This window comes from Sturnira hondurensis, unplaced genomic scaffold (genome assembly GCF_014824575.4).
Source record: "Sturnira hondurensis isolate 20B ecotype Veracruz unplaced genomic scaffold, ASM1482457v3 Scaffold0018728, whole genome shotgun sequence".
In the NCBI taxonomy this organism is placed as follows: Eukaryota; Metazoa; Chordata; class Mammalia; order Chiroptera; family Phyllostomidae; genus Sturnira; species Sturnira hondurensis.
This window is the reverse complement of record NW_028091359.1, coordinates 19,523,649-19,551,602: the sequence shown is the minus strand read 5'-3', so window position 1 is coordinate 19,551,602 and position 27,954 is coordinate 19,523,649. Positions and strand designations below refer to the sequence as shown.

Below are 27,954 nucleotides of genomic sequence, written 5' to 3'. Positions count from 1 at the left end.
TGTTTTATTGAAGGGGCTTGGTACTATCAGATTTCATATCAACATTGAGCTACAGTAATTAAAACAGTATGGTTCTGAGATGATACTATTAAATTCTTCAAATCATTACAAAGTTAGATATTTTTAAATTAAACCAAAAAATATGTAGGAAAAGTTCAGTAAGGGGTGAGAGAGACTTTCCAAAGTATGTGATTCCAAATTTAGGAAATTAAAAGATAGCCAGATTTAACCTAAATACCAAACATCAGAAACAACACCTTGGCTTGGTGTGGCTCAGTGGACTGAGTGCTGGTCTTCGAACCAAAAGTGGGGCCTTTCCGGTCAGGGCGCTTGCCGGGGTTGCAGGCTAGGTCCCCGGCCGGGGTGGGGGGGTGTGAGAGGCAACTGATCAGGGTATCTCTTGCACATCAATGTTTTTCTTCCTCTTTCTCCCTCCTGTCCCCTCTCTCAAACGAGAATAAAAAGAAAAATCACTTATCACTAAAGAAGATAGAGAATGTAGGTGAAAAAAGAGGTCCTTGAGAGAATGAAAACTTTGGACTGGAAGGCAGCAGCCCTGAGTTCCCATTCTGGATGCACCACGGACTCGGGATGAACTTGATCAGGGAACTAGAACTCTTCATGTCTCAGCATTCTCAAATGGATGAAGAGAGGCCTCTGGGAAAGATTGTTTACAAAAATGATCCCAACAATTTTTTCCATCCCCGTATGTTTGTCCCTTTGCTATTTGACATTGCTTCTTCTCCCATGAAGACATGCTGTGTGTTTCCCCTGCCCTGGAATCTGGGCCAGCCCCTCAGCTTGCTTTGACCAATGGAACACAGTAGAAGTCAGTGGCCTTATGTGACTTCTGAATCCAAGCCTTAAGAGACCTTGCAGCTTCTTTTGTCACCTTCTTAAAATGTTGATGTAGTCATGAGAACAAGCCTAGGCCGGCCTCCTTGGGGAATAGAAGACCATGTGCCAGATGAGTGCAGTCATGTGAGGAATCCAGGCAAGCCCCCAGAAATAGCGCTCAGCCGAGCCAGGAAGAGTTGCTGGCGCACAGCGACGTGAGCAAATGAAGTAGTTGTTGTTTTACTCTCCTCACCTCCAAAAACCCATAATCAAAAATGAAAATGTGATGACAAAATGAGAGAACATTGAAAGCAACTATATACCTCTTCAAATCAACTTTTGATAATATGCAGTGATGAAAATGTTCTAAAACTGAATTGTGATAATGGTTGCACAACTTTTGGAAGTGTAGGTTTCCAAAAAAAATCATTAACTTTGTGCATTTAAAATGAGTGAATCTTATGGTAAATTATATCTCAATAGAGCTGTTAAAACTATGCATAAGCAGCCCTGGCTGGTGTAGCTCCGTGGCTTGAGCATGGGCCTGAGAACCAGAGGATCGCGGTTTGATTCCCAGTCAGGGCACATGCCTGGGTTGCAGGCCAGTTCCCAGCAGGGGACACATGAGAGGCAACCATACATGGATGTTTCTCTCCCTCTCTCCTTTCCCTTCCCCTCTAAAGATAAATGAATAAAATCTTTTAAAAAACTATACATAAGCAAGCACTTATCAAAGTAGTAATAAATGTGGTCTTGTCTAACCTCTCTCTAGTAATTAGAAGATACAATTTTTGCCTATCGATTGGCAAAGTAGTTTTGTTGGTATGGATACTTGATGATGATGGTGATCATGACGGTGGTGGTGGTGTAAAGAAATGGCCATAATATAGTAAGTGAAAAGTAGCACCGTGTTGCCAAGTATGTTAAAAATCCCGTAGGTAAGGCTAAAAGGAAGACTGCCAGGAAATGTACCAAAATGTTATATCTGGCTGGTAGGATTATAGTTGACTTTATTTTCTCTATAACTTTTAAGTTTTTAACATTTTTCTGAGTACTATATATTCCTTTTGTAATTTTAATTAGTTTTAAAAATAATAACATTAATTCAAATGATTTAAATATTTTTTAAATATTTTATTTATTTTTAGAGAGAGGGGAAGGAAAAGAGAAAGAGAGGGAAAGAAACATCAATGTGTGGTTGCCTCTCAAGTGGCCCCCACTGGGGACTTAGCCTGCAACCCAGGTATGTGCCCTGACTGGGAATCAAACCGGTGACCCTTTGGTTTGTGGCCCACGCTCAATCCACTGAGCTACACCAGCCACGGCCAGCCAGGGCTTTAAATGCTTTTCATATCAACATTTTTAAGGCTTTTGATACATGTCGCCAAATTGCCCTCCAGGAAAGCTGTACTAGCTATGCCCCCCCCACCAGCAATGTTCACTTTCATCTTTAAAGTCAATCAGATGTTTTTAGTCTGCTCTTCTTTTTTCTGTTTTTTTGTGTGTTTTTTATTTTATTGACTCTGCTATTACAGTTGTCCCATTTTTTTTCTCCCCTTTATTCCCCTCCACCTTTCACCCCCTGCTCCCACCAGTATTACCCCCACCCTTTAGTTCATGTCCATGGGTCATGTCCATGGGTGATAAGTTCTTTGGCTTCTCCATTTCCTATACTATTCTCAACTTCCCCCTGTCTATTTTGTACTTACGCTTCTTATTCCTTGTACCTTTCCCCCATTTATCCCCCTCCAACACCCCGCCCCCTCCCCCATCGCCTCTCCACTGATAACCCTCCATGTGATCTCCATTTCTGTGATTCTGTTCCTGTCTAGTTGTTTGCTTAGTTTGTTTTCTTAAAGATTTTATTTATTTACTTTTAGAGAAAGGGGAAGGGAAGGAGAAAGAAAGGGAGAGAAACATCAGTGTATGGTTGCCTCTCCCAACCCAGTACTGGGGACCTGGCCTGGGTTGCAGGCATGTGCCCTGACTGGAAATTGAACCTTTTTGACCCTTTTGTTCTTAGACCCGCACTCAATTCACTGAGCTACATCAACTAGGGCTGTTTTGGGCGGGGGGTCAGGTTCAGTTGTTGGTATTTGTGAGTTTGTTGTCATTTTACTGTTCATATTTTTGATCGTCTTCTTTTTCTTAGATAAGTCCTTTTAACATTTCGTATAATAAGGGCTTGGTGATGATGAACTCCTTTAACTTGACCTTATCTGAGAAGCACTTTATCTGCCTTTCCATTCTAAATGAAAGCTTTGCTGGACAGAGCAATCTTGGATGTAGGTCCTGGCTTTTCATGACTTGGAATACTTCTTTCTAGCCCCTTCTTGCCTGCAGGTTTCTTTCAGAAATCAGCTGATAGTCTATGGGCACTCCTTTCTAGGTGCCTGTCTTCTTTTCTCTTGTTACTTTTAAGATTCTCTCCTTCTCTTTAATCTTGGGAAATGTAATTCTGATGTGCCTTGGTGTGTTCCTTCTTGGGTCCAACTTCTTTGGGACTCTCTGAGCTTCTTGGACTTCCTGGAAGTCTAATTCCTTTGCCAGATTGGGGAAGTTCTCCTTCATTATTTTTTTCAAAAAAGTTTTCCATTTCTTGCTCTTCTCTTCTCCTTCTGGCACCCTATGATTCAGATATTGGAATGTTTAAAGTTGACCTGGAGGTTCCTCAGCCCCTTCTCATTTTTTTTGAATTCTTATTTCTTCATTTTGTTCTGGTAGAATGTTTATTTCTTCCTTCAGATCCAAATCATTGATTTGAGTCCCAGTTTCCTTCCCTTCACTGTTGGTTCCTGTATATGTAGCTTTATTTCATTTTGCATAGCCTTCATTTCTTCCTCTATTTTATGACCATACTCAACCGTTTCTGTGAGCATCATGATTACCAGTGTTTTAAACTCTGCATCTGATAGGTTGGCTGTCTCTTCATTGCTTAGTTCTGTTTTTTGAGCTTTGATCTGTTCTTTCATTTGGGCCATATTTTTTGTTTCAGCACACCTATTCCATAGTAAGGGGTGGAGCCTTAGGTATTTGCCAGGGCGAGGCAACCCATGCTGCTGCGTTGTGGCTATGTCTGTGTGGGAGAAAGGCTTGCTCAGCTCTTGGCCCGCTTTCAGTCACTTCCCCCACTTCCCATAAGCAAATTGGGCCCTTCTGGCGCTGATTCCCGGGTGGTTGGGCTTGTGTGCATTTTAGGACCCTGTGGGTCTCGCCAACACACTCTGCTGTGAAGCTGGGCATTTCTCCCACCATCATTATTCCCACAGATTTTTTACAGATAGAGGTTTTGAGGCTTTATTTCCCCACACTGGACCCTTGGGTTTCGCAGTCTTATCTCGCCCCATAGTGGTTCCTCCCAGTTTGACTACACGCAAATGTGGGGCTGCTGGACCTCCAGCCACCACCTTGCTGTGAGCCCTCTCCGCCCGGCTGCCTGTCTCCTTCACTTCTACCGGTCTGGATGAATGTTTTTTCTTTCACTCCTTGGTTGTTGGACTTCCATACAGCTCAATTTTCTGGCAGTTGTGTTGGTTTTTGTTTTTAAATTTGTCGTTGTCCTTCTTTTGGTTGTGCAAGGAGGCAAAGTGTATCTACCTACACCCCCATCTTTGCCGGAAGCCTCTAAAACCTAGTCTGCTCTTATTTCTAATCTGTTTATATCCCTTTTTATTATTTCTTTGGGGTTCTAGCCCCTTCCAAGTTAGTGTTCTCATTGAATTTCATTAGCAGCTGTTTCATTAGTACCACAGAAAGATTAAGGATTAGACTGTTAACTAGTATAGACTTTGACAAAGAGCTATAAAAATGTATATTTTTACCTTAATTATAAAGCCTATTTGATCAAAGTTCATGAGAAACCTCTCTTTGGTACGTAAGGGTGCGAACTGACCGATGGTGATGTGGTAGAGCTTGGTATGTGTGGCTCCATCCCCGTGCGAACAGCACGTTTGGCGATGCAGCTAAACTCATGTCACAGCGAGGCTCCGTGAGGTCCTCTGTGGGCCTGGCTCGGCTCACTGTCCTTTGCCTTCACTCTTCACCAGCCACAGAATCTGCCTTCAGTTTGGGTCCTTGGCTAGTTGATATACACACAGATTTCTCGTTTCATAAAATATCTACCAGAATATGTATATACTGTAAGTATCGTAAATGAATCTTTTTTTCTTTACTTGAATCCCATTTTTAGTGCACTAGGGATATTAACAAGATACACATCGGGAAAATAAAGAATCACTCTCCTTTTTTTGTTGTTGTTGTTCTTTTATGCACAAAATGTCATTAAATTTGGTTGATTAAGTACATACATATTCTCACTTTCTATTATCTACTAATAGATGACTAATGCAAAATATTGAACATTTTTTAATCGATACTTAATTTTTTAGACATAATTAGAGAGAGACTCAACTCTGACATAAATACTCACCCCACTCAGTTCCTGGGCCTGCTTCTGTTAGAGGATAACCTATAAATAATTTATGAAGCTGACATTACTGTGTTGTGATCGTTTTTTCTGGGAAAATCTCAGCAGCTGTTCTAATATAGATTGCCAGTTATCAGTAGCTGGGAATGCAAGTCAAGACTTAATTATGCAGAGGCTGATTATTCAGACCGCAGACTGTTCCTGCCCTGCACCGCTCCTTCCTGCTGCCGCCTCCCTTTTAGCGTTTTCACTGCTCATTAGCACGCGCACCAGAAGGGCGACATTGGACAGGGGGGAAGAGGGGAAACTAAAATCTGTTAAGCATTCAGGAGAAGCTCTGATGAAAGATTTCAATACAATTGGTAGACTTGTTGACTAAAATGGAATCATTTGAATTCTCCGAGACTGTTACTTGCTCTAGTCTTGTCCTCCATAGCAACAGATAATAGAAAGGTCTGCAGAGAAACAACATTGTTCCTATATTTCATGTTCTCCTTTCTGGAACATTTTCACTCGGTGGTTCATGATATTTCCTTTATTCATTACATTTGTACCTAGACTACTTGATTTCTTTGGAGATTGATGTATTGTGATTCCCGGCATGGACAATGATACCACAATTATCTGATGGCTTTTTAGTTTTCCAGAAAACTGAAAGTTTCCCTTTAAGTACTAATATCTTTTATATTTCAATCAGTTTTGTTGGAAATACGGTTTTCTCATTCTTCAACTAATGCCACTGAGCGCAGTTTAAGCCTGTCTGGAAGCCCCGGCTTGTCTGTGTACAGCGCCTGTTCCTGCCGTGTGTCTGGCTACTGCAAAAACCCGTGGCGGTTTGCTGTCTGTCCGGGAACCTCTGGAGGAGTGAAATGTTGCAGTGGAGTAAAACTTGAGTGGTACAGTGTTTTCATTTGCTCTAAGGCTGTTATTCTTTTTCTGTTTTTAAGATTTTATGTATTTATTTAGCAAGAGGAGAAGGGAGAGAGAAAGAGGGAGAGAAAAACATCAGTTGGTTGCATCTTGCTTGCCCCTAACTGGGGACCTCCCCCGCAACCCAGGCATGTGCTGCAACCAGGAATCGAACCAGCGACCATTGGGTCTGCAGGACAGTGCCCAACCCACAGAGCCATACCAATAAGGACAGGCTGTTATTCTTGTATAAGTTTTCTGCCTCCTTCTCTAGTCTGTCACCTGTCACTTTGGTCGTTGTCAAAACCTGCCCCTTATTCTCTGTTTCTGGACTGTTGTGGGCTGAGAAACTGAATAATAACTAAATCAGTTAGAACTGTGGCTAAAATAAGAGCAAGCAGGCCTGCTCAAGAGGACAGAGAACTCATGAACGTAAGTGCCTGAGCCTGGGAACAGAAACAGCCTCACTGCGTAGAGGCTCTTTTCTTCCTTCCTCATTTTCAATCGTGTGGTTAAATTTCTGGTTAATTGTGTTTCAGAGAAGACACTTTGAAAAAAGAAGAAGACAAAGACGTAGTTTGGGACACAGGAGTTGTCTTTAACAGAATCAGTTCAGAACTTTTTTCAATGAGAACTACTGCTGACTGATTTCCTGTAAAGTTGGGACAAAGGGCGGAATGCACAGGAGAGCATAAGGACTTTTCATTTTTAAAAGTATATCATTATAAGCCTGTTCAGTTTCGGATGGTAATTAGGTTACTTGTTCTGTTACCAACCAAAGACCAGTTAAACAAAAGCACTAAGACTCTAAAAATTGGGGGAAAATAACAGACATTCAAGCTTCTGTGTCCTCATGAACATCATGAAGGTATCTACCTGGCAAGCTCCCTACTGATATTCCTTTATTATTATTTTTTATAAATTCTAATCTTTTGTGTGTGTGTTTTGTGTGTGGTATTGAGTCACAAAGGTTAGGTTTCAGGATTTTGGTGGACTTTTCATGTGTTCATTTGCTTTGCTTCCTGGGGACCAGGGTGTGCTGTGAGTCATGTCCCATCTGATTGGCGCTGGATCCGGCTGTGGAGCTGTGACTCAGAGGGGCATCAGGCCCAATTGCCCAGCTCATCTTCTGAGGAATGGATGGCGGGGCCGGGACTAATGTCCTGACACATTTTTTTTTCACTCTTGGACTTTCAGGATCTGAAAGGAACATCATTACTGACAGCAGGCAGGTACGCCTTGCCACAGGCATCTTCCCAGTTGTCAGCCTCCTGAACCATTCCTGCAGCCCCAACACCAGTGTGTCCTTCATTGGCACTGTCGCCACCATTCGGGCATCACAGCAGATTGGGAAAGGACAAGAGATTCTCCACTGTTACGGTGCGCCATCCCTCCCCACTACTGTCTGCCTTGTCCGGCAGGAAAGGAATTACAGTTAGCAAACCACTCGGCAGGTGTCCTCCCCTGGCCAGTGACTGTTTCCTGGAGGAAACAGTGCCTACGAAAGTGGAAAAGGCGGGGAGGGCCCTCTCACTGAGCACCGTTGTGTCTAAACTAGCATGTATGCCACTGCTTCACCCCCATACACTTCGTACTCTCAAAATGGGCTAGAAACAACTTTTTGGCTTTTTCTTCCTGTTCCCACAACTTGGATGCTTAGTTCTATGTCTAGCTCTGCAAATGTTTGAGTAAAGTGTACCTGTCACGTGATGAATAAATAATTGACCAGGCCCTCTCTCTGCTAAGCTGAAGGTGTTCAAGTAGTGCCTGACTCTCTCTTTCTTAAATATTGGCTAAGTGTGATCTCTCTGCAGGGCCTCACAAGAGCAGGATGGGTGTTGCTGAAAGGCAGCAGAAGCTGAGGTCTCAGTATTTCTTTGACTGCAACTGCCTGGCTTGTCAAAATGAAGAGCACAGCCCCGCGGCAGGGCCCAGGTGGGAAGCGTTCTGTTGTGACCGTTGCGGAGAGCTCCTGCGGGTGAGTCTCCTCTTCCTCTCTTCTCAACTTCTGCTGGAGGTCAGTTATCCAGCCCAGAGGCCAGAAACCTTTAAGAGGAAGCCATGAGGGCTTACAGGTGCTGAGAGCAGTACTCTCTCTTCCCTTTCAGCCCATCTTCCACACAAATTGATTACCCCTCTGCAGGAACCACAGGGAAGGGCTGAGTTTAATAATCTTACAAGAGATAGAATTGCAAGAGCAAAATAACAGAAAATCCCACCTAAACTGCCTGAAAGGGGTGGAGAGGAAGACTGGGAGTTTATTTGCTCAAGTAAATCACTAAAAGGTCCCAGGATAGAGGCACTTCAGATACTTCTTGATCCAGTAGCTTAGGGAATGTCACCAAAGACCCAGTTTTTCTCTCTACATCCCTCAGCTCTGTTTTCTCTCTTAGCCTCATCCTCAGACAGCCGTCCCTCTTGTGGGGGCGGTCAAACAACGGTCTGGGCAAAAATTTGAGTTTCATTCACCCAGTTCCTGAGGCTGGAGGAAAATCAGGGTCAAATAATTTTCCTCCAGCCATTTGGGCCCAAAGACTGAGCCAGATCTGAGCCACACCCACATCCCCCAGCTGCCAGGCACTGACTGCGGGAGGGCGGGCAAGGGGCCTCAGGAGAAGTCAGGTTGCTGTGGCCAAATGGGGGCATAGGTGCTGTACCTGCAACAGAGCAGAGGTTCACCTCAGAGAGTCTCTCCTCCGCCAGCGGATACCGTCTTGTTAGGGGAGCCGGAAGTGGGGTGTAGAGCTGGTCGTGTTTGTTGGAAAGCCGAAGTTACCAGCGCAAGGTCAAATGCAGGGGGGCCTCACCTAGCACCTTTTCCCACTGGTTTTCCTGTGGCTTTTTCATAACTACTAGAAATGTGTCATCCACAGTGCTGGCCCCATTCAAGATGGAAAGAAAGCGAGGACTGTACCAGTTTTTAATTTTGGATATAAAAATTAAATGTTGGTGGGGAGGGTGTGCAATTGGTTACTACTCTTAGTGGAATTGCTGCCATCAACCAAATTCAGTTAGGCTGTGGGCGTGGCCGCTGAGCCTCCTTCCCCCTTAGGGGCAGCAGCTGCCGAGCCACCCCCGAGTGCAAGCACGCTCCGCCTGGCTCACCAGCTCTGACACAGGGACCAACACAAAACTGACTTCCACAGGGAGACGACGTGCTGAGCTGTGGCAGCGCATCTTGTACGGAGTCCGTGCGCAGGGACCACCTAGTCAGCCGGTTACAGGACCTTCAGAAGCAGGTTGCTGTGGCCCAGAAGCTTCTCAGAAATGGAAAACTAGGTGAGACCGGGTCCCTGCTATGCTCCTCCGGCCCCTTCCTTTTTATTCATTTCGAGGTCACCTCAGATCAGGCATACTCAGTCATGACTGAAGAATTGAATTTCATGATCCCCATGCCAGCCACAAGGTGGCTGTGTAGGCCAAGGACACCAGACTCCAGTCAGCTCGGTTGGTGTGGTCCTGGAGGTGGGGCCTGGTGACTTAGGCTGTCTCCTGCGCCAGGCTGCTCAGTTCAAGTACCCGATGACAACGGTGTATCCCAGGCCATTTCTTTTCATTCTAGGCCCTATTGACCTGATTTCCTAGGGAGATCATTCTGCCCTCGTCAGAACCTCATCTCTCCCCTAGAGAACAGCAGGCTGGGGCCCGGTGGACATAAGTACCCTGCTCTCTTTCAGAGGGGGCTGTGGAGCTCCTCATTACCCTTTGAAAACTCGGCCTTCCAGCTGGATATCACAGCAATTTATTTTCCCTACTTTATGAGACTGACCTTTAACTTAGATTTCTGAGTCAAGAGAAATAATGACCATAAGTGGAATGTGTCGTTCCACTTCAAACCAAACTTGGAAACCCAGGGTAACTATGGAGAGACCTCACCCAACACCTTTTTCTATTGAAAGAGGAAACATAAGAGAACAACAGCTTTATTAGAACAAACACTGGGTTGGTCACAACCTAAAGAGACAAAGTGGGGTTCCACACTGAGCCCAGCTGACTGAGAATTTAACAGCTGGGTCCTCATCTCTAGGGCTGGGTTTGTGTCTGTAATGAGACCACTCTCCTTTGACTTGACAGAGCGAGCCGTTCAGCTGCTGTTGGGGTGCCGGCGGGATGCTGGGAGCTTCCTGTGGGCGGAACACAGCATGGTGGGAGAGATCGAGGATGGCCTGGCCCAGGCCTACGCTGCTTCAGGTATGGCGCGGGTCTTCGTTTTCTGCTGCAGGGAACGAGTTTGCCTTGTGTGTTCGGTCACAACCCTAGCCTCGTCTGGTTCATCATCTCTTAGTCTTTCAACTGAGGCTGCTCTTCCTTCCATGTAGCTTTTCCCTTCCCAGAAATGTTCATCCACAGTTGATTGTGGTTCTTTACGGGAACCATTTTTGTATTTCTTTACAGGGGACTGGCACAAGTCAGCTACCCATCTACAGAAGAGTCTCCAAGTGGTTGAGGTTCGCCACGGGCCATGCAGTGTTGAAATGGGCCACGAGCTCTTCAAACTGGCCCAGATCTTTTTCAACGGGTATGTCTTTCTCTCGTTGCCCAGCACTGCACCGGGCCACACACTCCTCCGTCTTTTATTAGACTCTTCTGTGCCCGATTTTTCTGTGGTGCGTTTCAGCATGTTGAAACTTCTTCATTTCCTCTTTAGGAAAGACTCCTTTCCTTCTGTTTTGCTGGCTAAGTTGCAACCTTAGGGTTTTCTCCTGAGAAGTATGGGAAAAGCTCTTAGCGCTGAGGGCATTCCCTAGGGAGAACCTTGAAGCAGCCCCACCACCCACCGACCGCGCCCCTCTAGTCCTTCCCGGGTACTCCTCCCTCCCTGGTGCTCTCATTCTCAGCACCCACAGCTCCAGGGGCTCTTCGCTCTCCCTAGCCCTGTTCTTTTTAAAGCACTTGTTTTCGACCAGGAGTCACTTCCCAGGGGGTATATGGCAATGTCTGGAGGCATTTTGGATTGTCACAACTTAGAGTGGAGGCCAGAGTTGCTGCTAAACGCCATGCAGTGCACAGGGCAGCCCCTCCAGTTAAGAATTATCCAGCTTACAAACAGTGCGCAGATGGGTAGACTTGACTCTCGAGACACAGAGGCAGGCATTTGGTCAGACAGAGAGAAAGAGCTGGAGACTTACATCAGGGGTGGCCTTGGTTACCCTCAGATGAAGACTTCTGAGTAGACCTCGGGGTAAATATCAGATCAGTGCTTTGAGATTTGCCCATTTCCCAGGATGCTAGACTCTTTATAGTTTTTGTTTTGTTTTTTTTTTTACTTTGTTCTCAAACTCTGGCTTGCAGTGTATTTGTGACAGTTGTCTCATCTGCCCTTCTAGATTATAAGATCCTTGAGGACAAAAGTGATCTTTATATTCTTCACAGGGCACGAGTAGACCCCCAATTAATGTTTGCTTTATTGAACGAGGGAACTCACTCCCCTCGCCTCCTTGGTTCAGGTGCGCAGTACCCGAGGCTCTGAGCACGGCACACAAGGCAGAAGAGGTCCTGTTGGTGCACTACGGGCCCGGGAACGACGAGGTCCAGGAGCTGCAGAAGATGAAATCCTGTTTATTGGACTTGCTGCCCATCCCTGAGGGGCCTTCAGTGTAGGGTCCCCAGGGGCCTGGGGCCCACAAGAAGGGAGCCACGGAGGAAAAGTTCAAGAGGGTTCTGTTGCCACTGAGCTGTCACCAGGAGACACGGGGCCTGCCTGACAGCCAGCCACAAGCCTACTGTACGAGGCGTGGGGAGGACTTGGAAGATATTGCAGTTGGGAAGATGCTCACCTGTTTTGGTGACTGCTTCTTGAAATAGCTAACTGCCCTCCAGTAAAAACTCCCAGTTCCCAGAAAAGACTTAATGTTAGTATCTGGAGCGCCTAAGCCCCTTAAAAGGATTTTAGCTGATCTGCAGGCACCTGGATGTTAGCCTGGGTTTTGGCTAGACGCCACCTCACTAAATGATCCTAGTCTGTTTCCTTGGAACATTCCTCTGGTTTCCAGTAGTGATGAAATGTGGTGTACCACCCCAGTGGGAACTTCAGCTCTTAGTAGTTGTACTGTAATTGAAAAATAATTATAAAGCAAGAAATCCATGAGGCTCCTTACCACTAGGGACCCAGTTTCATTTATGATATCTAGCTTCCTCAGATCCTTTGTTAAAACCGGTGAAGTATAGTTGTGAATAGAGAAATAAACATGGGGCCGTTTTATTGCCGGGCAGTTTGTTCCTGGGATGGCAACTCTAAATTTGTGTTCTGCTGGTTGTCCAGCCCGTGTTGTCTGGCTTCCATGCTATACTCTTGGCAGACTCACTGACCAAATACTAATCAAGCCAAGCCCGTAGCAGGGACTTCACATCACACGTGCCATCTCTCTGCGTTCTGTTTCTTAGCAAGCCTGAAAAGAGATGACTTTTTTCCTACCAGACCTCCCCAAGCTGGCAAATGAAATTACAGGCTACATAAGTACTTAGAAGATGGGGGGAAAAAACTTCAGAAGTTGCTGAGGGTACAGGCATTATTACCACTGTGGTTTCAAGCTTGAGAGACAGAGGTGGGGGCGGTAACTCTCCTCTGCCTGGATATCTGGCCCCCGTCTGGTCAGAAGGCTGGGAGACTCCATGGGTCTGAACCCCAGTGGCTGTATCACCACTGGCGACCCAGTGGTACAGATGGGCAGGTGGAAAAGAACGCCAGGCCCACACTGCTGAGAGCTCGCTCACCCCGGCCAGGCCCGAGAGGTGCCCATTGATTGTCACACAGCATTACCACCAGGAAATGGGTGGCCCCAAGGATGCCTGGCAAAAGCTTTTCAGGAAGCTGAGTGTTTGGAACACAGCTCATACTGAAACATTTGCATGAAGGGCAGGCAGAATCTATTTATTTTCTTTGCTACTAACTGACTCTGGCACGGCGGTGGCCAGTGAGATGTTTTGGTTAACTTTTTGAGAAGGAAAATTTAGTCCTGTGGACACTGTTTCCAACACTTGTCCCATTTCATGTTCCTGAAAAAGGTCCTGTTGTACTCTGTAAAGTAGGCATACTTCCTTAAAAAGAATATGTTTAGCATTTTTGCATGTCAGGTCCCATTTTTACAGGTACTTGAGAGCTTTCTTTAAATGCTTTATCAGAGACTTCTGCCAAGATGGAGGCATAGGTGGAAACACTGTGCCTTCTCCCACAACCAAGTCTGAATACAACAAAGGTTTGGAGAACAAAGACACAGCCAAAGAACAGAAAATTGAATTATACGGAAGTCTGACAACAACAAACCATTCGATTGGGACGGTAAGAGAGGTGGAGCCAGCAGCGGAGCAGGGTCGGGCAGGAAAGATCCCCCGACCTAGGCGCGCAGGCAGCCAAGACCCAGTCAGGGTATGGGGCAGACTGACCACGGTTGCACATTCGCGCACAGTGAGATGGATCACGCAGGCCCCAGGGGGCGAACCCAGTGGTGGAGGGCTGACGGCAGTGGCACACTCGAGTGCAGTGGGACGAAACGCGCAGGCCCCAGCGACAGTGGCAGCTGCGGCACCTGTGGCTGCGGCGGCAGGAAGTGGCAGACGAGAAGCCATTGCTCCTCTTTGACCCCGCCCCCACATACAGCGTCACAACCCAGCAACTGAGTTGCCCTGATCAGGTGAACACCTAGGGCTCCAATCCTGATACGTAACAGGCACAAACAGCCCAAAAGATGGCGCAAGAAGAACTCAAAGTCCCAGAGTCAATAACTCTAAGCAACCGAGAGATTGCCAGCCTCTCAGATGCGCAGTTCAAGACACTGTTTATCAGGATGCTCACAGAACTGGTTGATTATAGTCACAAATTAGAGGAACATATGAAGGCTAAACTAATTGAAATGAAGGGAGATGCACAGGAAACCAATAGTGATGGAAAGGAAACTGGGACTCAAATCAATGGAATGGACCAGAAGGAAGAACAAAACATCCCACCAGAAAGGAATGAAGAAATGAGAATTCAAAAAAATGAGGAGAGGCTTAGGAACCTCCAGGACATCTTTAAACGTTCCAACATCCGGATTATAGGGGTACCAGAAGGGGGAAAGAAACAGCCACGAGTGGAAAACTTATTTGAACAAATAATAAAGGAGAACTTCCCCAGTCTGGCAAAGGAAATAGACTTCCAGGAAATCCAGGAAGCTCAGAGAGTGCCAAAGAAGTTGGACCCAAGAAGGAACACACCAAGGCACATCATAATTACATTAGCCAAGACCAAAATGAAGGAGAGAATCCTAGAAGCAGCAAGGGATAAGGGGACAGTCACCTACAAAGGAGTACCCATCAGACTGTCAGCGGATTTCTCAAAAGAGACCTTACAGGCAAGAAGGGGCTGGAAAGAAGTATTCCAAGTCATGAAATCCAAAGACCTACAGCCAAGATTGCTTTATCCAGCAAAACTTTCATTTAGAATGGAAGGACAGATAAAGTGCTTCTTAGATAAGGTCAAGTTCAAGGAGTTCATCATCACCAAGCCCTTATTATATGAAATGCTAAAGGGACTTATATAAGAAAAAGAAGATGAAAAATATTAACAGTGAAAGGACAGCAAACTCACAGTTGTTAACAACCACACCTAAAACAAAAGCAAACCAAGAGGACAGCTAGATCAGGAGCGGAACCATAGAAATGAAGAACACATGGAGGGTTAGCAACAGGGCAGTGGGAGGAGGAGAAGGGGGGAGAAGGCACAGAAAATAGCATAGACAGTAGGTAGAAAATAGATAGGGGGAGGGCAAGAATAGTAGGGGAAATATAGAATCTAAAGAACTTGAGACGTGGTTATAAACTAAGGCGGGGAGAATGGTGGGGGAGGGAGTGTGCAGGTGGAGGTGAAGGAAGGTGGGGAATAGAACAACTGTAATGGTATAATCAATAAAATATATTAAAAATTTTTAAAAAATAAATAAATGCTTTATCAAATAAAGAATTATTTTCTGACATTATGGATTACCTCCCTTATCTACCCGTGTGTTATATTCCATGTTGCCAGATGACATTAACTTGACCAGGAGATCTGTACGTGCATTCAAGTCTGGTGTATTTAAGATTGTGTGCCCTGGCTGGTGTGGCTCAGTGGATTGAGTGCCAGCCTACGAACCAAAGGGTCACCAGTTCGATTCCTAGTCAGGGCACATGCCTGGGTTTCAGGCCAGGTCCCCAGTAGGGGGTATGTGAGAGGCAACCACACATTGATGTTTCTCTTCCTCTCTTTCTCCTTCCTCCGTACCCCTCTGACTAAAAATGAATGTTAAAACCTAAAAAAAAAAAAAGATTGTGGAGCCATGAAATGCCTCCTGGGGGCATCAGTGGTCCTCATATGTAAACATCCCAGGGCAGAGAATCAGTCCCTGACTTACACAGTGCAGATAACTAAAACTTATAAATGGCAACTTTCTACAGAGTTTAGATAGACCCAGGCTGTAAGTTCGGGATCAGAACTTTCCTAAAGGGGTATTTATCTTCATATCAAACTTAACTTAATATAGCTCAAGATAGGAAGAGGAACAGGGTAATGGAAGCCAAGGGCAAAGCACTTTTATTGCAAAGTATACACTGAACCATTATAGGGGCAGCCTTCATATAATATTTAATCTGCCCTCTAGCGTATTTGAACATTGAACTGGGGCATTAAGTGCTCCTGGGGTCCAGAATTTTGCCTATGAAGAGAAGGGCCCCCGTGTCTGTATCCCGTAGCACAAAGATGAAAGGTTGGTTAAGGTGATAGTCCAGGGGGAAGGTGAGGCTGGCAGGCTGGAGCTCTGGGCTGGGGGTGGGGCCTGCCCCATCCTCATTCCATTCGAAGCCAGCTCGATGTTCCACTTGAGTAAGTTTGATAGATTTGCCCGTGATCTTGCTAAAGTCTGGTGAATCAAACAGGGACTGCAGCTCTGCAGGGATTGAGAGGGATTTCCGTTAAAGCCCAGTCTTATCCAGCACCCCGAGGAAGAACACAACCCTAATTCCTAAAACCTGATTCAAGGAGGTAAGCCAGCTGGGAGTGGAACCACTTTTGACCTGCGGTGAGATACACGGGACACTGGTTAGAGGTCACTGTAAGTGAATTGCCCAGGAGCACAGTGCAACTGAGGTGAAGATTAGAAACCAGATCAAAAGACTTGTCTTGAGAGGCAGTGTTCTGAGTTCCCATTGTAGGGCACACAGTCATGGGGCTAAGGAATGGGTCTGAGAAGGAAGGCAGTTCCAGCCACCCCTCCAGTACTATGTATTAGAATTAAGGAATCATCTATGGTCTTCCTGGTAGAGCCTTTGAATTCTACTTAGAAAGGCGGGAGGCTCAAAGACTCAACCCCACCCACCCCAAGAGCAAAGGACCCTTTTGGACATACTCATCTCTTGCAGGGACCTGGTGACTTCCCCATCGTAACTCAGCTTCAGCTTGGGGACGGTCAGGACTGCTTGAACAGTCTTCAGTTCTCGATCTATGTCGTGAATGAACTCAGAGGTGAGGCTCTCTTCTATCATGGTCAAGTTCTGGGTCACTTTCTGAGGCAGGAAGAAGATGATACTCGTGCTTCCAGTCAGAGGCAGCTGGGCAATCTGAAACAACAGGGAAGGAGCCACTTGGGTTCGTCCTGTGGAGCCTTGGAGCCTAGGGACAGACACAGGCTCGCACACTCACTCCAGTAGTCGCCTCCTGTCCCACGGTGGGGCCCTAGCCCAGCTTTCCCCAGTCCCTTATCTACCGTATTTTTCAGACTATATATAAGACGCACTTTTTTAACATTTTTTGCTTCGAAAAATTTTTTCCTATTTTCTGCCTCTAAAACCTAGGTGTGTCTATTTTTCGGACCATAAGACACACCTAGGTTTTAGAAGAGGAAAATAGGGAAAATTTTTTTGAAGCAAAAAATGTGTTTTTTTAAAGTACATCTTATAGTCTGAAAAATACGGTATTTAACTATCATCCCTTTAAGCTGTTGTTTTCTGGCAGCAAGATGTTTACTAGTGTTCCTTCGAAAAGTTGCCTTGTCTTTTCTTACCTTGGCCTAATACCAACAGAAAAGATCTGCTGAATTTTCTCCTTTGGTTCCCAGTCTCTGTTTGCTCCCAAGATTTTTCTGCCAGCAGTTACTGGTCATCTGTTAGATGGAGAGCCCCAGAGGAGGATGGGGGCGTTGGGCACAGGGACACAGACGCAGCAATAAAATGGGTCCTGTGAGCGGAGGCTCTTAACCTAAGGTCCATGGGACAAACGGCATCACAGGCCTCAGTTGCCCTTGGAGTGACGTACAGAGATGTGTCTGCACATACATGGCATTTCTTTCAAGTATTTCAGGTGCTTTGTCAGGTTCCCAAAGAAAAAGGTTAAGAACTACTGACTTAGAATTAAAAGAAGACAGGTATCTGTGAAAGACTCAAAATGTCAGCAGTTTGGCCCTGGCTAGTGTAGCTTGTTGGGTTGGGCGTGGGTCTGCGAACCAAAGGATCAAGGTTCGATTCCCGGTTAGCCACATGCCTGGGTTGCGGGCCAGTTCCCGGCAGCGGGGGGGAGGGGGGGGGCAGGAGAGGTGGCCACACATTGGTGTTTCTCTCCCTCTCTCCTTCCCTTCCCCTCTAAAGATAAATAAATAAAATATATATTTTTAAATGTCAGCAGTTTGGAGTTTGTGACAGTTTTTGAAAGTTTGGCTTTCCCTGCCCCCAGGAAAATAAAAAGAAAGAATGAAGGAAAGGAGAGGCCAGAAAACACCAACTTCTGAGTACCCATTCCCTGAGGGCCCTAACTCCACAGTAAGGTCACTTCACATTGCATTTCTGATTCTTACAAGCAACCCTGAGAGAGTAAGTTTCATTTTTTTTAATTTATTTATTTTAATTGTTGTTCAAGTATGGTTTTCTGTCTTTTACTCCCATCCCAGCCCACCCCCAATGCTCCCCACTTCCTTCCCATTTCCACCCCCCTTAGTTTTTGTCTATGTGTCCTTTATACTTGTTCCTGTAAATCCTTCCCTTTTTTCCCCTGAAATTCCCTCCCATCTCCCCTCTGGTCCCTGGTAGCCTGTTCTCTATTTCAGTCTTTGGTTATATTTTGCTTGTTTGTTTGTTTTGTTGTTTAGGTTCCTGTTAAAGGTGAGATCATCTGGTATTTGTCTTTCACCGCCTGGCTTTTTTCAGAGAGTAAGTTTCTATCCACCTTTATGTTAAGGGGGGAAAAAGGCTCAGAGAAGCTATTAACTTGCTGAAAGTCACAGCAATAAAATTTAGACAGGTGTCATTCTGTTTCCATGACACCTTCTGTCGGTCTTTGGCTTTTCCCCGAACCCACCACTCACCTCACCCCTCACCCCACCCCTACCAACCTTGCAGCTGAGATCAGAATCCAAGCCATAGCGTAAGACAGCCCTGGGGTCTGACATCATGGGGACTTTCACAGTCCTGTCCTCATCCAAGTGGAAATCCTGGAGGGAAGTCTTTCTGGGGTCAAACTTCGTTGCCCACTGCCCTGGAATGGAACACATGGAGTCCCCTAAGCCCCAGGAGACCAGACCGTTATTGGGACCTGCTGAGCCCACAGCATGGTGCTGAAAATTGCCTGGCTAAAGGGATCATAGCCATCAGAGGCCCTGACACATCAGAGAAAGAGTAAACTCAGAAGGAAATGCTTTGGTTTTACTGATTTGACTGTTTGGATTATCCAAGTTCCATGTTCACCCGGGGGAAGAAATAAACTGGGGTACGCTTCTACTGTGGTGTGTCTAGCAGACAGAATCAAAGAAGGTCAGGGCTGGAAGGGACCTGGACATCACCTCGTCACCCCTCTCACAGCCGAGGCATCACAGTAGCCCAGAGAGGTGAAGTGACTTGCCAACGCTCACACAGCAAGTTGATGATCAAGCTCCGTTAGTTTAATATTGCCTTTTAACATTCTGGGCTGTAACTGCTTCTTTCATTTCTGGAGATCAGTGCTTCAAATAGAGCTTTTCTCTAGGAATTTAGGGATCTATTCTTGCTACTGCCTGATAGATGGTTACAAAGCACTTGAAGGGGAGGTTGCCCAAAATCCCACCCAAGGCTTATCCGAATGGACTGGCCTCCCAGCAGGCCCATGGAAGAGCCCTGGGCACCTCACCAGAGCCTGGAGGAATGTCGTTGGAGAACCAGCCGTGGTTCAGTGAGCGGCTGCTGTGTCCTGGGCCCAGTGCTAGGTGGCTGTGATGTTGGGAGGTGTTGTAGAGTGCCTCTGAAGTAAGTGTGTGGGCCTCACCTCAGAGATGAGAAAATAGGCCCAGAAAGGCTACGAAGGTTGTGCAAGGCTGGGCTTTGACCCTCGTCTGACTCCAGCCAGAAATGCAACAGTGCGCACCCCAAACAGGCACAAGAGGGGTCGTGCGTTCTCTCTGCTAGTCTCTCCACAAGCCTCTTACACTTCATCAGCCTTCCATTTGATGACAAGCAGATAACATTCAAGCAAGTGCATTTCTTAGGCCCTCCTCTGGCTTTGCCTCTCAGGTGTTCTTGGACTAGGTCTTTGACTCCCCCTGCTCATTCTCCGTCCTGTCTGAACCCCCACCATCTACCCTTGGCCAGAAGGAGAAGTGGAAAAGCCCTCACCCTTGAAGTAAGCCACACCCAGAAGGAGAATGCTGATTTCACTGGGCATTTCCCTTGTGGACTTGGCAAGTTTCCCTTTCATCTGGGCCTGCACCCAGTTGTTAACCTCCTGAAGGTCCACACGAGAGTTGCCGGTGAGGATTCTGGGCCTGGTCCCGTATGACTTTTCCAGTGGTGCAACAAAGCTGGATTTGATCCGCAGCTCTGGGGAGAGATGGGGCAGCGTCAGTGCAGTCAGAGCTGAACCCGCACCCCTCCTTCGGAAGCAAGCCAGGCTTCGGTTCTGGTTTACCACTCAGCAGGCCCTGACTTCCTGCCTCGTGTCTTCCAGTGACTCGCTGGGACTTCAGGCCAGCTTCCCTAGACGACACTGGACAGGGAACTACAGATTTTGCTCATTGCTGTTTCTCTTCATGTTACTATCCCCCAACGACCCTCCCACTGTCTCCCTCAGCCCACTTACTTCCTCTTTCTGATCCCCTTTGGGCTCACAGGGCCCTTCCTGCCTACCAGGGCTAGACCTGGCCTAGGCAGATGAGATCTACTGTTCAGAAAGAACCACGCCCCTGGCCCCAGCCTGCCCAGTGTGGAGCATAGAGCCCCCCAACTCCTGAGGCAGCTCAGGCCAGTACACTCACTCCTCTCAAAGATAATCCGGGAAGCACTCTTGAGGTTTTTCTGGGGGGCAGTGACAGAGGCAAGGAGCTCCTTGTAGGTGCCGTGGATGTCTGGGTTGGTGATCAGGTCGTAGTAGAGAGCCCGGTAGATGCTGGACTCTGTCCGCTGTTCGGCTCCTGCCAGAGAGACAGGACGTGGGCCTTGCTAACTGTTCACCTTCACCAGGGGCCAACTCTGGCCAGCTTCTGTCACAGGGCAGGGACACCACACCCTTGGTCTTTTTGTCTTGACACTGGAGACATTCTAGATAGGAAGGAGCTTGAAGGCAACAGGAGAAACAGAGACTTTCCTAAAGTAGGCTAAGGGCCTCGGGCCTGCAGGGGAGGGAATGAGGGTCCAAGTCCTGTGCTTCTCCCAGCACAGTGCCTGGCAGACTCTTCTGTAGTCACCCCTCCCCGCCGTGAGCTCAGTTTCCTCCATGAGCTCAGCTGTGACCCCGGTGAAACTGCTGGCTTGTGTGCAGCTCTGTCCCCAGAACCTAGCCTACCGGCTGGCACACAGTAGAAGCTCATTGAGGAATTAATGAGTGTCAAAGTCACTGTGCCAGCAAATGGTCCTGAAGTCACACACCTGTGTCAGCAGTGCTCAGCACCCTCCTGGGGTGCGCATGAGTCATGTGTGCACAGCCTCGAGCCCCCACTTGCAGGTGGGGCCCGGTCTCAGCGTCTCTGCGGCCCTCCCTGTGGTGAAGTGTCTCTGGGGCTTAGAGCCCAGAGACGTGTGGTGGGCAGATGGCAGATCCGGGATTCCGGGGCTTTCTGCCTCAGAGAACTCACCCAGCGAGAGCGCAGAGAGGGCTGTGGCCACGCTGAGCGGAGACAGGAGCACATTGGCAGTGGGGCTTGTGCTGGATTTCACACGGTACAGGTCGTAGCCAAAGTTGGAGACGGCCGCTGCCAGCTTGTTCACCGGGACCTTGAAAAAGGGGTCCTCCTCCTCCACAGACACCCCCGTGGTTTCAGGGGCTGGGGAGCCCTGGATTCGAGTACAAGGACCAGGGGAATGAGCAGTGCGTGGCTGGTCTCACTGCTTTGAGTGGGATCGTCGTTCTGGCTCCCTGCCCGAGTACCGTCCGTTTAGCCTGACGCTGGAATGAGTTTGTTCCCTGAGCCTGCAGGAGCTCTCCACTGGGCAGAAGCAGCCCAGAGGGGCGATGAGCTGGCCAGGTTTAAACGCTAGTGACCTGTGAGCCTCAGGCCCATGACACACTGAAAAAGAAATTTTTTTAAACCCTGCTCTCAGGCCAGACCAGATTCCTATCTGCTCACCCTCACTTACTGCTCCCAGGTCTCTACCCACCAAAGCCTCCCTGTCTTTCCTTGATTAGATATCACCTCCTCCACCGCAGACTTCACCGCAGACTTCCCCAGCTGGTCCCAATCTGAAGGAACTTTTTTGTTTTCTGATCTGTTTTAGAGGCAAATAGCAAGTATATATTAACCACCCGCCACACACTGACTGCATTCTGTGTTAGTCCTCGTTTGAGTTACTGCATCTCATATTTGATGTATTTGATACCCCCAAGGTCCTTAAAGGCAAGACACAGAGCCTTCATATTTCCACCCACCCCTAGCACCTACGGAGTAGATGTTCAGTGAGTGAAATATAAGTAGCTGGCCATGTGGTCCTCTAAGAATAGGTATTTTGAATCCCATTTTTTAGATAAGAAAACAGACTCGGGTAAAAACCACTTGTCTAAGACCACAAAGCCAGTGAGAGGCAGAGCCAGAATTCGACCTCAGAACTCACGGCCAAGTGCAGGGTTCCAGTCAGCGTTCCCTGGCTGCCCTGGCCCCTCATGTGACCCTCACCACCCACGGTCAGGGAGCATGGACTTCTTAGCACCTGCTTTGTAGGCCGAATGCGTTCCCTCCGCACAGGAAAGAGGCCTTTCCATACCCTTCCATCAGAATGGATGTCCTAGGGTGCCGCCCACTCTGTGAGACCCACAGTGATGCAACGTGATGAGGAAGGGTCTTCACTGAAGGGACAGCCCTGGCTTGTGAGAGCACTTTTGCTCTTCACTGTTTTGGATCTTACTTTCGTCTGCACTATGTTCTCTGAAAGGCAGGGCGAGACATTTTCTTTCTTTTGCTGATGTCTGGGCATAGAGGCCAGAGCCAGGCCTGGAACCTGGGTGCCTGCTGAGGAGGGGAGGGGCTTGCTAACACCCCCCATGCCCCACGACCCCCCTCCACTGACCTCCAGGCTGCCAGCGCTGTTCTGGCAGCTGTAGCCCCGGAACAGGGCTCCAGTCCAGAGGAGTAGCATGAGGGCCTGCATCCCGGGGCCTGCAAGAAAATGAGAGGTGACAGGCTGCTCCCCTCACCTACCACCCTGCCCCGCAGGCCACCCTGGGCAGGAAGCACAGGCGTGCCAGGACTCCGCACCTTCCCTCCAGCCTCCCCTGGCCAGAAGTCGACCCTCCGCCAGATCCCTCCCTCTGAGCAGTGCCCCACCCCTCCACCCACAGTCTTAGCAGGTGAGCTTGAGCTCTCATCCCATTATCTGTGTCTGGACACCCACCTTTGAACCTTAAGCTACCAGATGGTGACAGTCCAGCAGTAGGCTCCTGTGTGTGGATGTGGTCCAGCAAATGCACACTAAGGCTTTTCCCAGGGGACTCCTGACCACTGGGGATATGGTATTTGGGGCAATAGCTGGTCACAGAATGGGGGCATGGGGGCAGCATCTAGGTCTCATGTGCAGAATCACAGGGCACAGAGAACGCGGGCATTGGCCCAGCCCCTGCTATCCCCAAGAAGTTCACAAACTCTCTCCTTGCATCCCCCTGGGGATGAGGGCCTGGAAGCTGGGCCCTCACTCTGGGCTCATTCCCCTCTCAGACAGTTCTGCATCAAGAGCTCTTCCTGTCAGAGGTAGGAGCACTGGGTCTAGAGTCAGCCTGGGTTCAGATCTCAATTCCATGTCTTTTTAAAAAAGATTTTATTTACTTTATGTTTTAGAGAGGAGAAGGGAGGGAGAAAGAGTGGGAGAGAAACATCAATGTGTGGTTGCCTCTGGTGCGCCCCCCATGGGGGACCTGGCCTGCAACCCAGGCATGTGCCCTGACTGGGAATCAAACCGCGATCGTGTGATTCGCAGGCCCGCGCTCAATCCACTGAGCTACACCAGCCAGGCCTTCTGTGTCTTAATTGCTTTCTTTTTTTATATATATATATAATTTTTTTATTTAATTCTTGTTCAAGTACAGCTTTCTGTCTTATATTCCCAACGCTGCCCGCCCCCCACCCCCCGCCCCATGCTCCCCACCTCCCTCCCATTTCTACCCCCCCACCCTTAGTTATTGTCCATGTATCCTTTATACTTGTTCATGTGAGTCCATTAATTGCTTTCTAAATCACAGTATCTTCTCTTGTAAGACGGAAATCAAGTAGTTCTTAACTGTCGCAATGAGGACTGAATTAGGTAACGCCTTAACACTCTGACCCATGCAAAACCCAATGAGCTTTCCACTGGTCTCTGAGTCAAAACGTGTCCCTACAGCTGGAACCGCAGCGCGCCCTTCTTCCCTGGGGAGCCAGGTCTTCCTCCCCCATCAACCCGAAAATAACTCTTACACCTCTGGAGCCTTCTTTCCTTCAGGTTACACAACCCCACTACTTAGGAAGACCACCCAACTCCCTTCATGACCCTTCAACTCCCCCTCCATGGTCTCTTCTGACCTGGCTTTGGTCTGGCTCCTGGGCCACAAGGGAAGAGGGAAATCTGGGTCCAGGACTCTGTACACTCCATGGTCCCTTGCCATCCTGCACTCACAGCTCCATGGGCTCCCCTCACCCCCGGGTCATGATGTGGGGGTGGGGAGGGAAGAGGGGGGTTCATAGATCAGATCTTTCAAGAGGCCTTCTGGTTAGAAAGTGGGACAAAGTGTCAGCAACCAAGACCTTTGTCTGGTCCATGTGCTTCCTCCATCCATACTGCCAAATCAAGAATTTATAATCTGCCTTCCCTGCTCCTCACCTCCACTACACACACACACACACACACACACACACACACACATGGCCAAGGGTGTCAAGCTGTTCCATTACCCCGTCGTGTGCCCAATAACCCCTCCACATGCACAATGCACACTTTTCTGACTTCTCAGAATAAATACGAAAGTTGGGAGTGCAGTGTATTATTGTTGGCCAAAGTCCTTAAAATTAAGCCTGATAATCCACTGGACAACATTGTAAAACATGAAAGGCAACAAAAGAAAGGATCGCCTGCTGAGTTTGCTCAGCTTAGGGCTGGGCCGCCAGGGGGAAGGAGCCCGCTTTCTGTGTACACCCTGATCTGCGGCTCAGGCCTGGGGGCCGAGCCCCGTGTGCTCAGCCAGCTGCTCTTCCACGTGGCTGCCCCAGCTGCTCAGGGAGAAATCCTCCGTTGAGATAACAGTGCAGAAAGCTTTCTGAAGTGCAAGATAGAAACCAGAACACCATCCAGGCTTACAGCCACTCTCTCCACCCAGCAGCCCCACCCGGAGCTGGCAGGAGCCTGCCTTGCCTGAGTCTCAGGAGACTGGTTTGTTGAAGAATGAAAATTCAGTGAGATCCACAGGCAGCAAGGCGAAAAGAAAAGTTGTTAGCACTAGTCGCTCTGGCCAAAGTAGGGAGTTGAGATGGGAGCGAGGGGGTAGGGTCATCTTGGGACAGTAGGCTAACTAAGTTCACAATTCCAATACTCTTGAAAGTGGGGCCTTCTCTATGGGAGTCCCTACAGCGCCTGAGCCCAAGGCCCAGGTCCTGCGGTCACCGTCACCATGCGGGTGGGCTGAGGGCCGAAGATGAAGTGAGGGACCCTGGCAGGGAAAGGCACCTGGCTCCACAGCTGGCCCAGAGCCAGTCACTGGGACACATAGTACTAATGGCACTTCTTTGAATCCTCCATCTTAAACCCTGGGGATGGTGGGAGTGGAGAGATTATTGAGAGCCCCCTAGAAGGGCAGTAAGAGGGCAGAGAGGAAGGGTCTGCACGGGGCCCCTCTGAGCACACTCAAGGCCCTGTCCAAGGTGGCTGTTCCACAGGCCTGGACAGGCAGCCTTTGCCTGGCCCAGGGCATATGGACAACGATGCCATCCTGTCCAAGGGGCAGTATCTCAGCCAGGAGGGGGAGGGCACAGAAGGATGTAGATATCCTCCCAGTTGGGCTAAGGTCAAGCCTTACTCTCTGCCACATTGCCCAAGTCAAAGACACGAGGAACCAGGATTTCATGACCTTGCCTTCAAGCAGGGAGGATAAACTTGGGCCAGTGCATGTGTTTCAGATTAAACCCGACAGAGAGACAAACACCATCCCTCCTCCTATGTCTCCCCCCTCTTTCTCCTCCCCCTCCCCCTCCCAGAACCACACAGCCTTCAAGCCACACAGTGGTGGACCTCATGGGCAGTGCAAGGAAGGGCACCACCCTTCCGTGGCTCTGGCAAGGAGACTCTGAGGGGTCCCCTCCCAGCACACCCCACCTGTGGTGACTCCACCAGTCCCCAGGCAGTGTTTCTTCTGAAGACCTAACTTGGGCCAAGGTGCCCATGAGTTTCACCTCCCCACCGCCCAGAAGGACCAGCCCTAGCAACAGAGCGCACTGGCACCCCCCCCCCCCTCAGCCTCAGCCTGGGGGTTGAACTCCCAGGGGACGGGCATGGGCCAGACAGTGATGCGGCTTCTGGGAAGCTTGCAGTTTTTCTTTGGCCCAGACCTGCTTCTTGCTGTGGCTTGCCTTGGGGAGCAGAAAGGATGGGGGCAGCATTCTCTCCAGCACGGACAGCTGAGCCCCCAAATCCCAAACGCTGGCTGGGCTAAATAACAGTCATCATTTGTGAGAGGTTACTAACCCCACTGACCTCCCAGCTTTTACTGGCGGCTAATTTGGCCAACGGAAAAGGGTGGACACCGGGTAGAAGGACCCAGCTGTTCTCCATCCCAGCGCTCTGGCATGGCGCAACCGGCCAGCTGCTCAGCAGTTGGGAAGTTACTATTGAAATCTATACCAGTTGACTCTGAAAGAGCAGCAGAGAGCTGAGCTCAGGCTAAGTCTGGGCCACAGGCTGGGCTGCCTCCCCAGCTGCCCTGGTGGAAGCACAGCTCCCTGACAGCCTCCTCCCCTCCGGGCTGCGGAGCGTCTCTGAGGTGCTGCTCAGCCCCAAGCCAGCAGCTGAGCTCTCTGCTTCCCCGCCACCACCGCCCCCTCCACTGTTTCCCACCCACTTCATTCAAGTCTTTCCAGCCTCTCCTAGTGGGACAGTAGAATTTGGGGATCACTGGGTTGCCACCTTCTGACCCCCAACTCCCTCTGCCCACTCTCATCCACTCACCTTGATGCCCAAGCTGCAGAGGCTACTGTTTCCCCACCCCCTCTTCCTTGCACCCCTCTTTTCCACTCCCTTGGGTACCCTGCCTCTCCCCAGACCCCATGGCTCATGGGGGCCTGTCCCGTCTTCCCCTGACACAAAGACCAGACAGGGAGCTGCTTTACCTGTGGGTGTGCTGTGGCTCTGCGCCCAGCCTGGGTCTGCACACTGAGGGGGCTCCTGCAAGCACAAGAGCTTTTTCTGCTGCCTCCCTCCCAATCCAGCTTCCAGCAGGCTTCAGATTACAGCTACTCCTGTCTTAAAGCGACCTACACTCAATTTAGATTCTGTGATTGCATCATTGCCTGGTGTTAACTTTAACCCACTGCTACCCTTCCTTCACACACCCCCAAGACACATGCACTCACACACCCCACTCCTCCACCACACCTTCCTTCAGGCCCTGACCTTCCTCACTGCCTGAGGTTCCACTCTCAGAGGGCACCCTGGCCAACCCTGGTGGGAAATGGGACAGAGGAAGAATCTGGCAGGAGTAGGCCCCAGAGGCAGGCTGGTGGGGTAAAGAAGACACTGGCCCAGTACTGGGATTCTGGGTCTTTCCTGGTCATTGGCTCTGGCACTAACTGGGATTTGGGGCAACAAAGATATCCCTTTCTCGGTAGGAATATCTGTGTGCCCTTTGCAGCCCTGAAATTGCTAAAGGATCATGGGGGAAGATATCTGACCAGAGGAAGAAATGAGACATATTGTACTATGAACAGTCCTGAGAGGAGCCATGGGTGCGCGGCACCCACCTAGACATAATCAGTGTCACCTGGAGAGACCGCCTGGCCCCTTGGGGTCCACCTTGGGGTCTTCAGGAGCTTGCAGTGAAGACCACCTTGGGGTCTTCAGGAGCTTGCAGTGTGGTTATGAAACTAAAATACTGGTATGGGATGTAACTAGAGAATGTAACAAAATGTTTTCTAGGCAGGTATGAGTCCCAGCCAGAGGAGGAAAGGAGATCACTCTGTGATATTTAGCCTGAGGGAGAGAAATTTTTGGTGAACCTCACCTCCTGTGAGGTCCTAGGGAGCAGAGCAAGGGCCCCTGGGTAGAACTTTCCAATGGGCAAAGTTCAGCTTTATATAAGGGAAAGTGTGTCAACAGTCAGAGTTCACTCCATTCAACAAAAAGTAGAGTAACTCAACACTACCTGGGTTCGT

General features: G+C 48.7%; 2 protein-coding genes across 6 annotated transcripts in view; one reads left to right on the top strand and one right to left on the bottom strand.

Annotated features, from left to right (window-relative positions):
• Positions 1-12,517, top strand: part of SMYD4 (SET and MYND domain containing 4) — a 35,263-nt gene extending 22,746 nt beyond the window's left edge. For all 5 annotated transcript variants that reach the window (XM_037069998.1, XM_037069996.1, XM_037069999.1 and 2 more), the window contains 6 exons: positions 7,370-7,552; positions 7,987-8,150; positions 9,319-9,451; positions 10,247-10,363; positions 10,568-10,691; positions 11,620-12,517. In XM_037069998.1, the coding sequence (XP_036925893.1) occupies positions 7,370-7,552; positions 7,987-8,150; positions 9,319-9,451; positions 10,247-10,363; positions 10,568-10,691; positions 11,620-11,773 (875 nt within the window). In that variant the 3' untranslated portion in view covers positions 11,774-12,517. The remainder of the gene's footprint in view (positions 1-7,369; positions 7,553-7,986; positions 8,151-9,318; positions 9,452-10,246; positions 10,364-10,567; positions 10,692-11,619) is intronic.
• A 3,176-nt stretch (positions 12,518-15,693) lies between these two features.
• On the bottom strand, positions 15,694-27,037 carry SERPINF1 (serpin family F member 1). The gene is made up of 8 exons (XM_037070088.1): positions 26,914-27,037; positions 22,637-22,725; positions 21,211-21,409; positions 20,395-20,550; positions 19,757-19,960; positions 18,505-18,647; positions 16,531-16,741; positions 15,694-16,071 (listed from the first exon to the last, which is right to left on the bottom strand). Exons 2-8 carry the CDS (start codon positions 22,715-22,717, stop codon positions 15,812-15,814), a joined length of 1,254 nt encoding a protein of 417 aa, XP_036925983.1. The 5' UTR covers positions 22,718-22,725; positions 26,914-27,037; the 3' UTR covers positions 15,694-15,811.
• Between the last annotated feature and the right edge of the window lie 917 nt (positions 27,038-27,954).

Bases quoted from the DNA above. Each gene is read 5' to 3' on its own strand.
- SERPINF1 (XM_037070088.1), bottom strand. From the start codon at position 22,717: ATGCAGGCCCTCATGCTACTCCTCTGGACTGGAGCCCTGTTCCGGGGC. The intron at 20,551-21,210 runs GTGAGTTCTCTG...TCTCTCTGGCAG, and splicing joins CCTCTCTGCGCTCTCGCTGG to GAGCCGAACAGCGGACAGAG. The intron at 16,072-16,530 runs GTATGTCCAAAA...CAATCCCTGCAG, and splicing joins CAGGTCCCTGCAAGAGATGA to AGCTGCAGTCCCTGTTTGAT.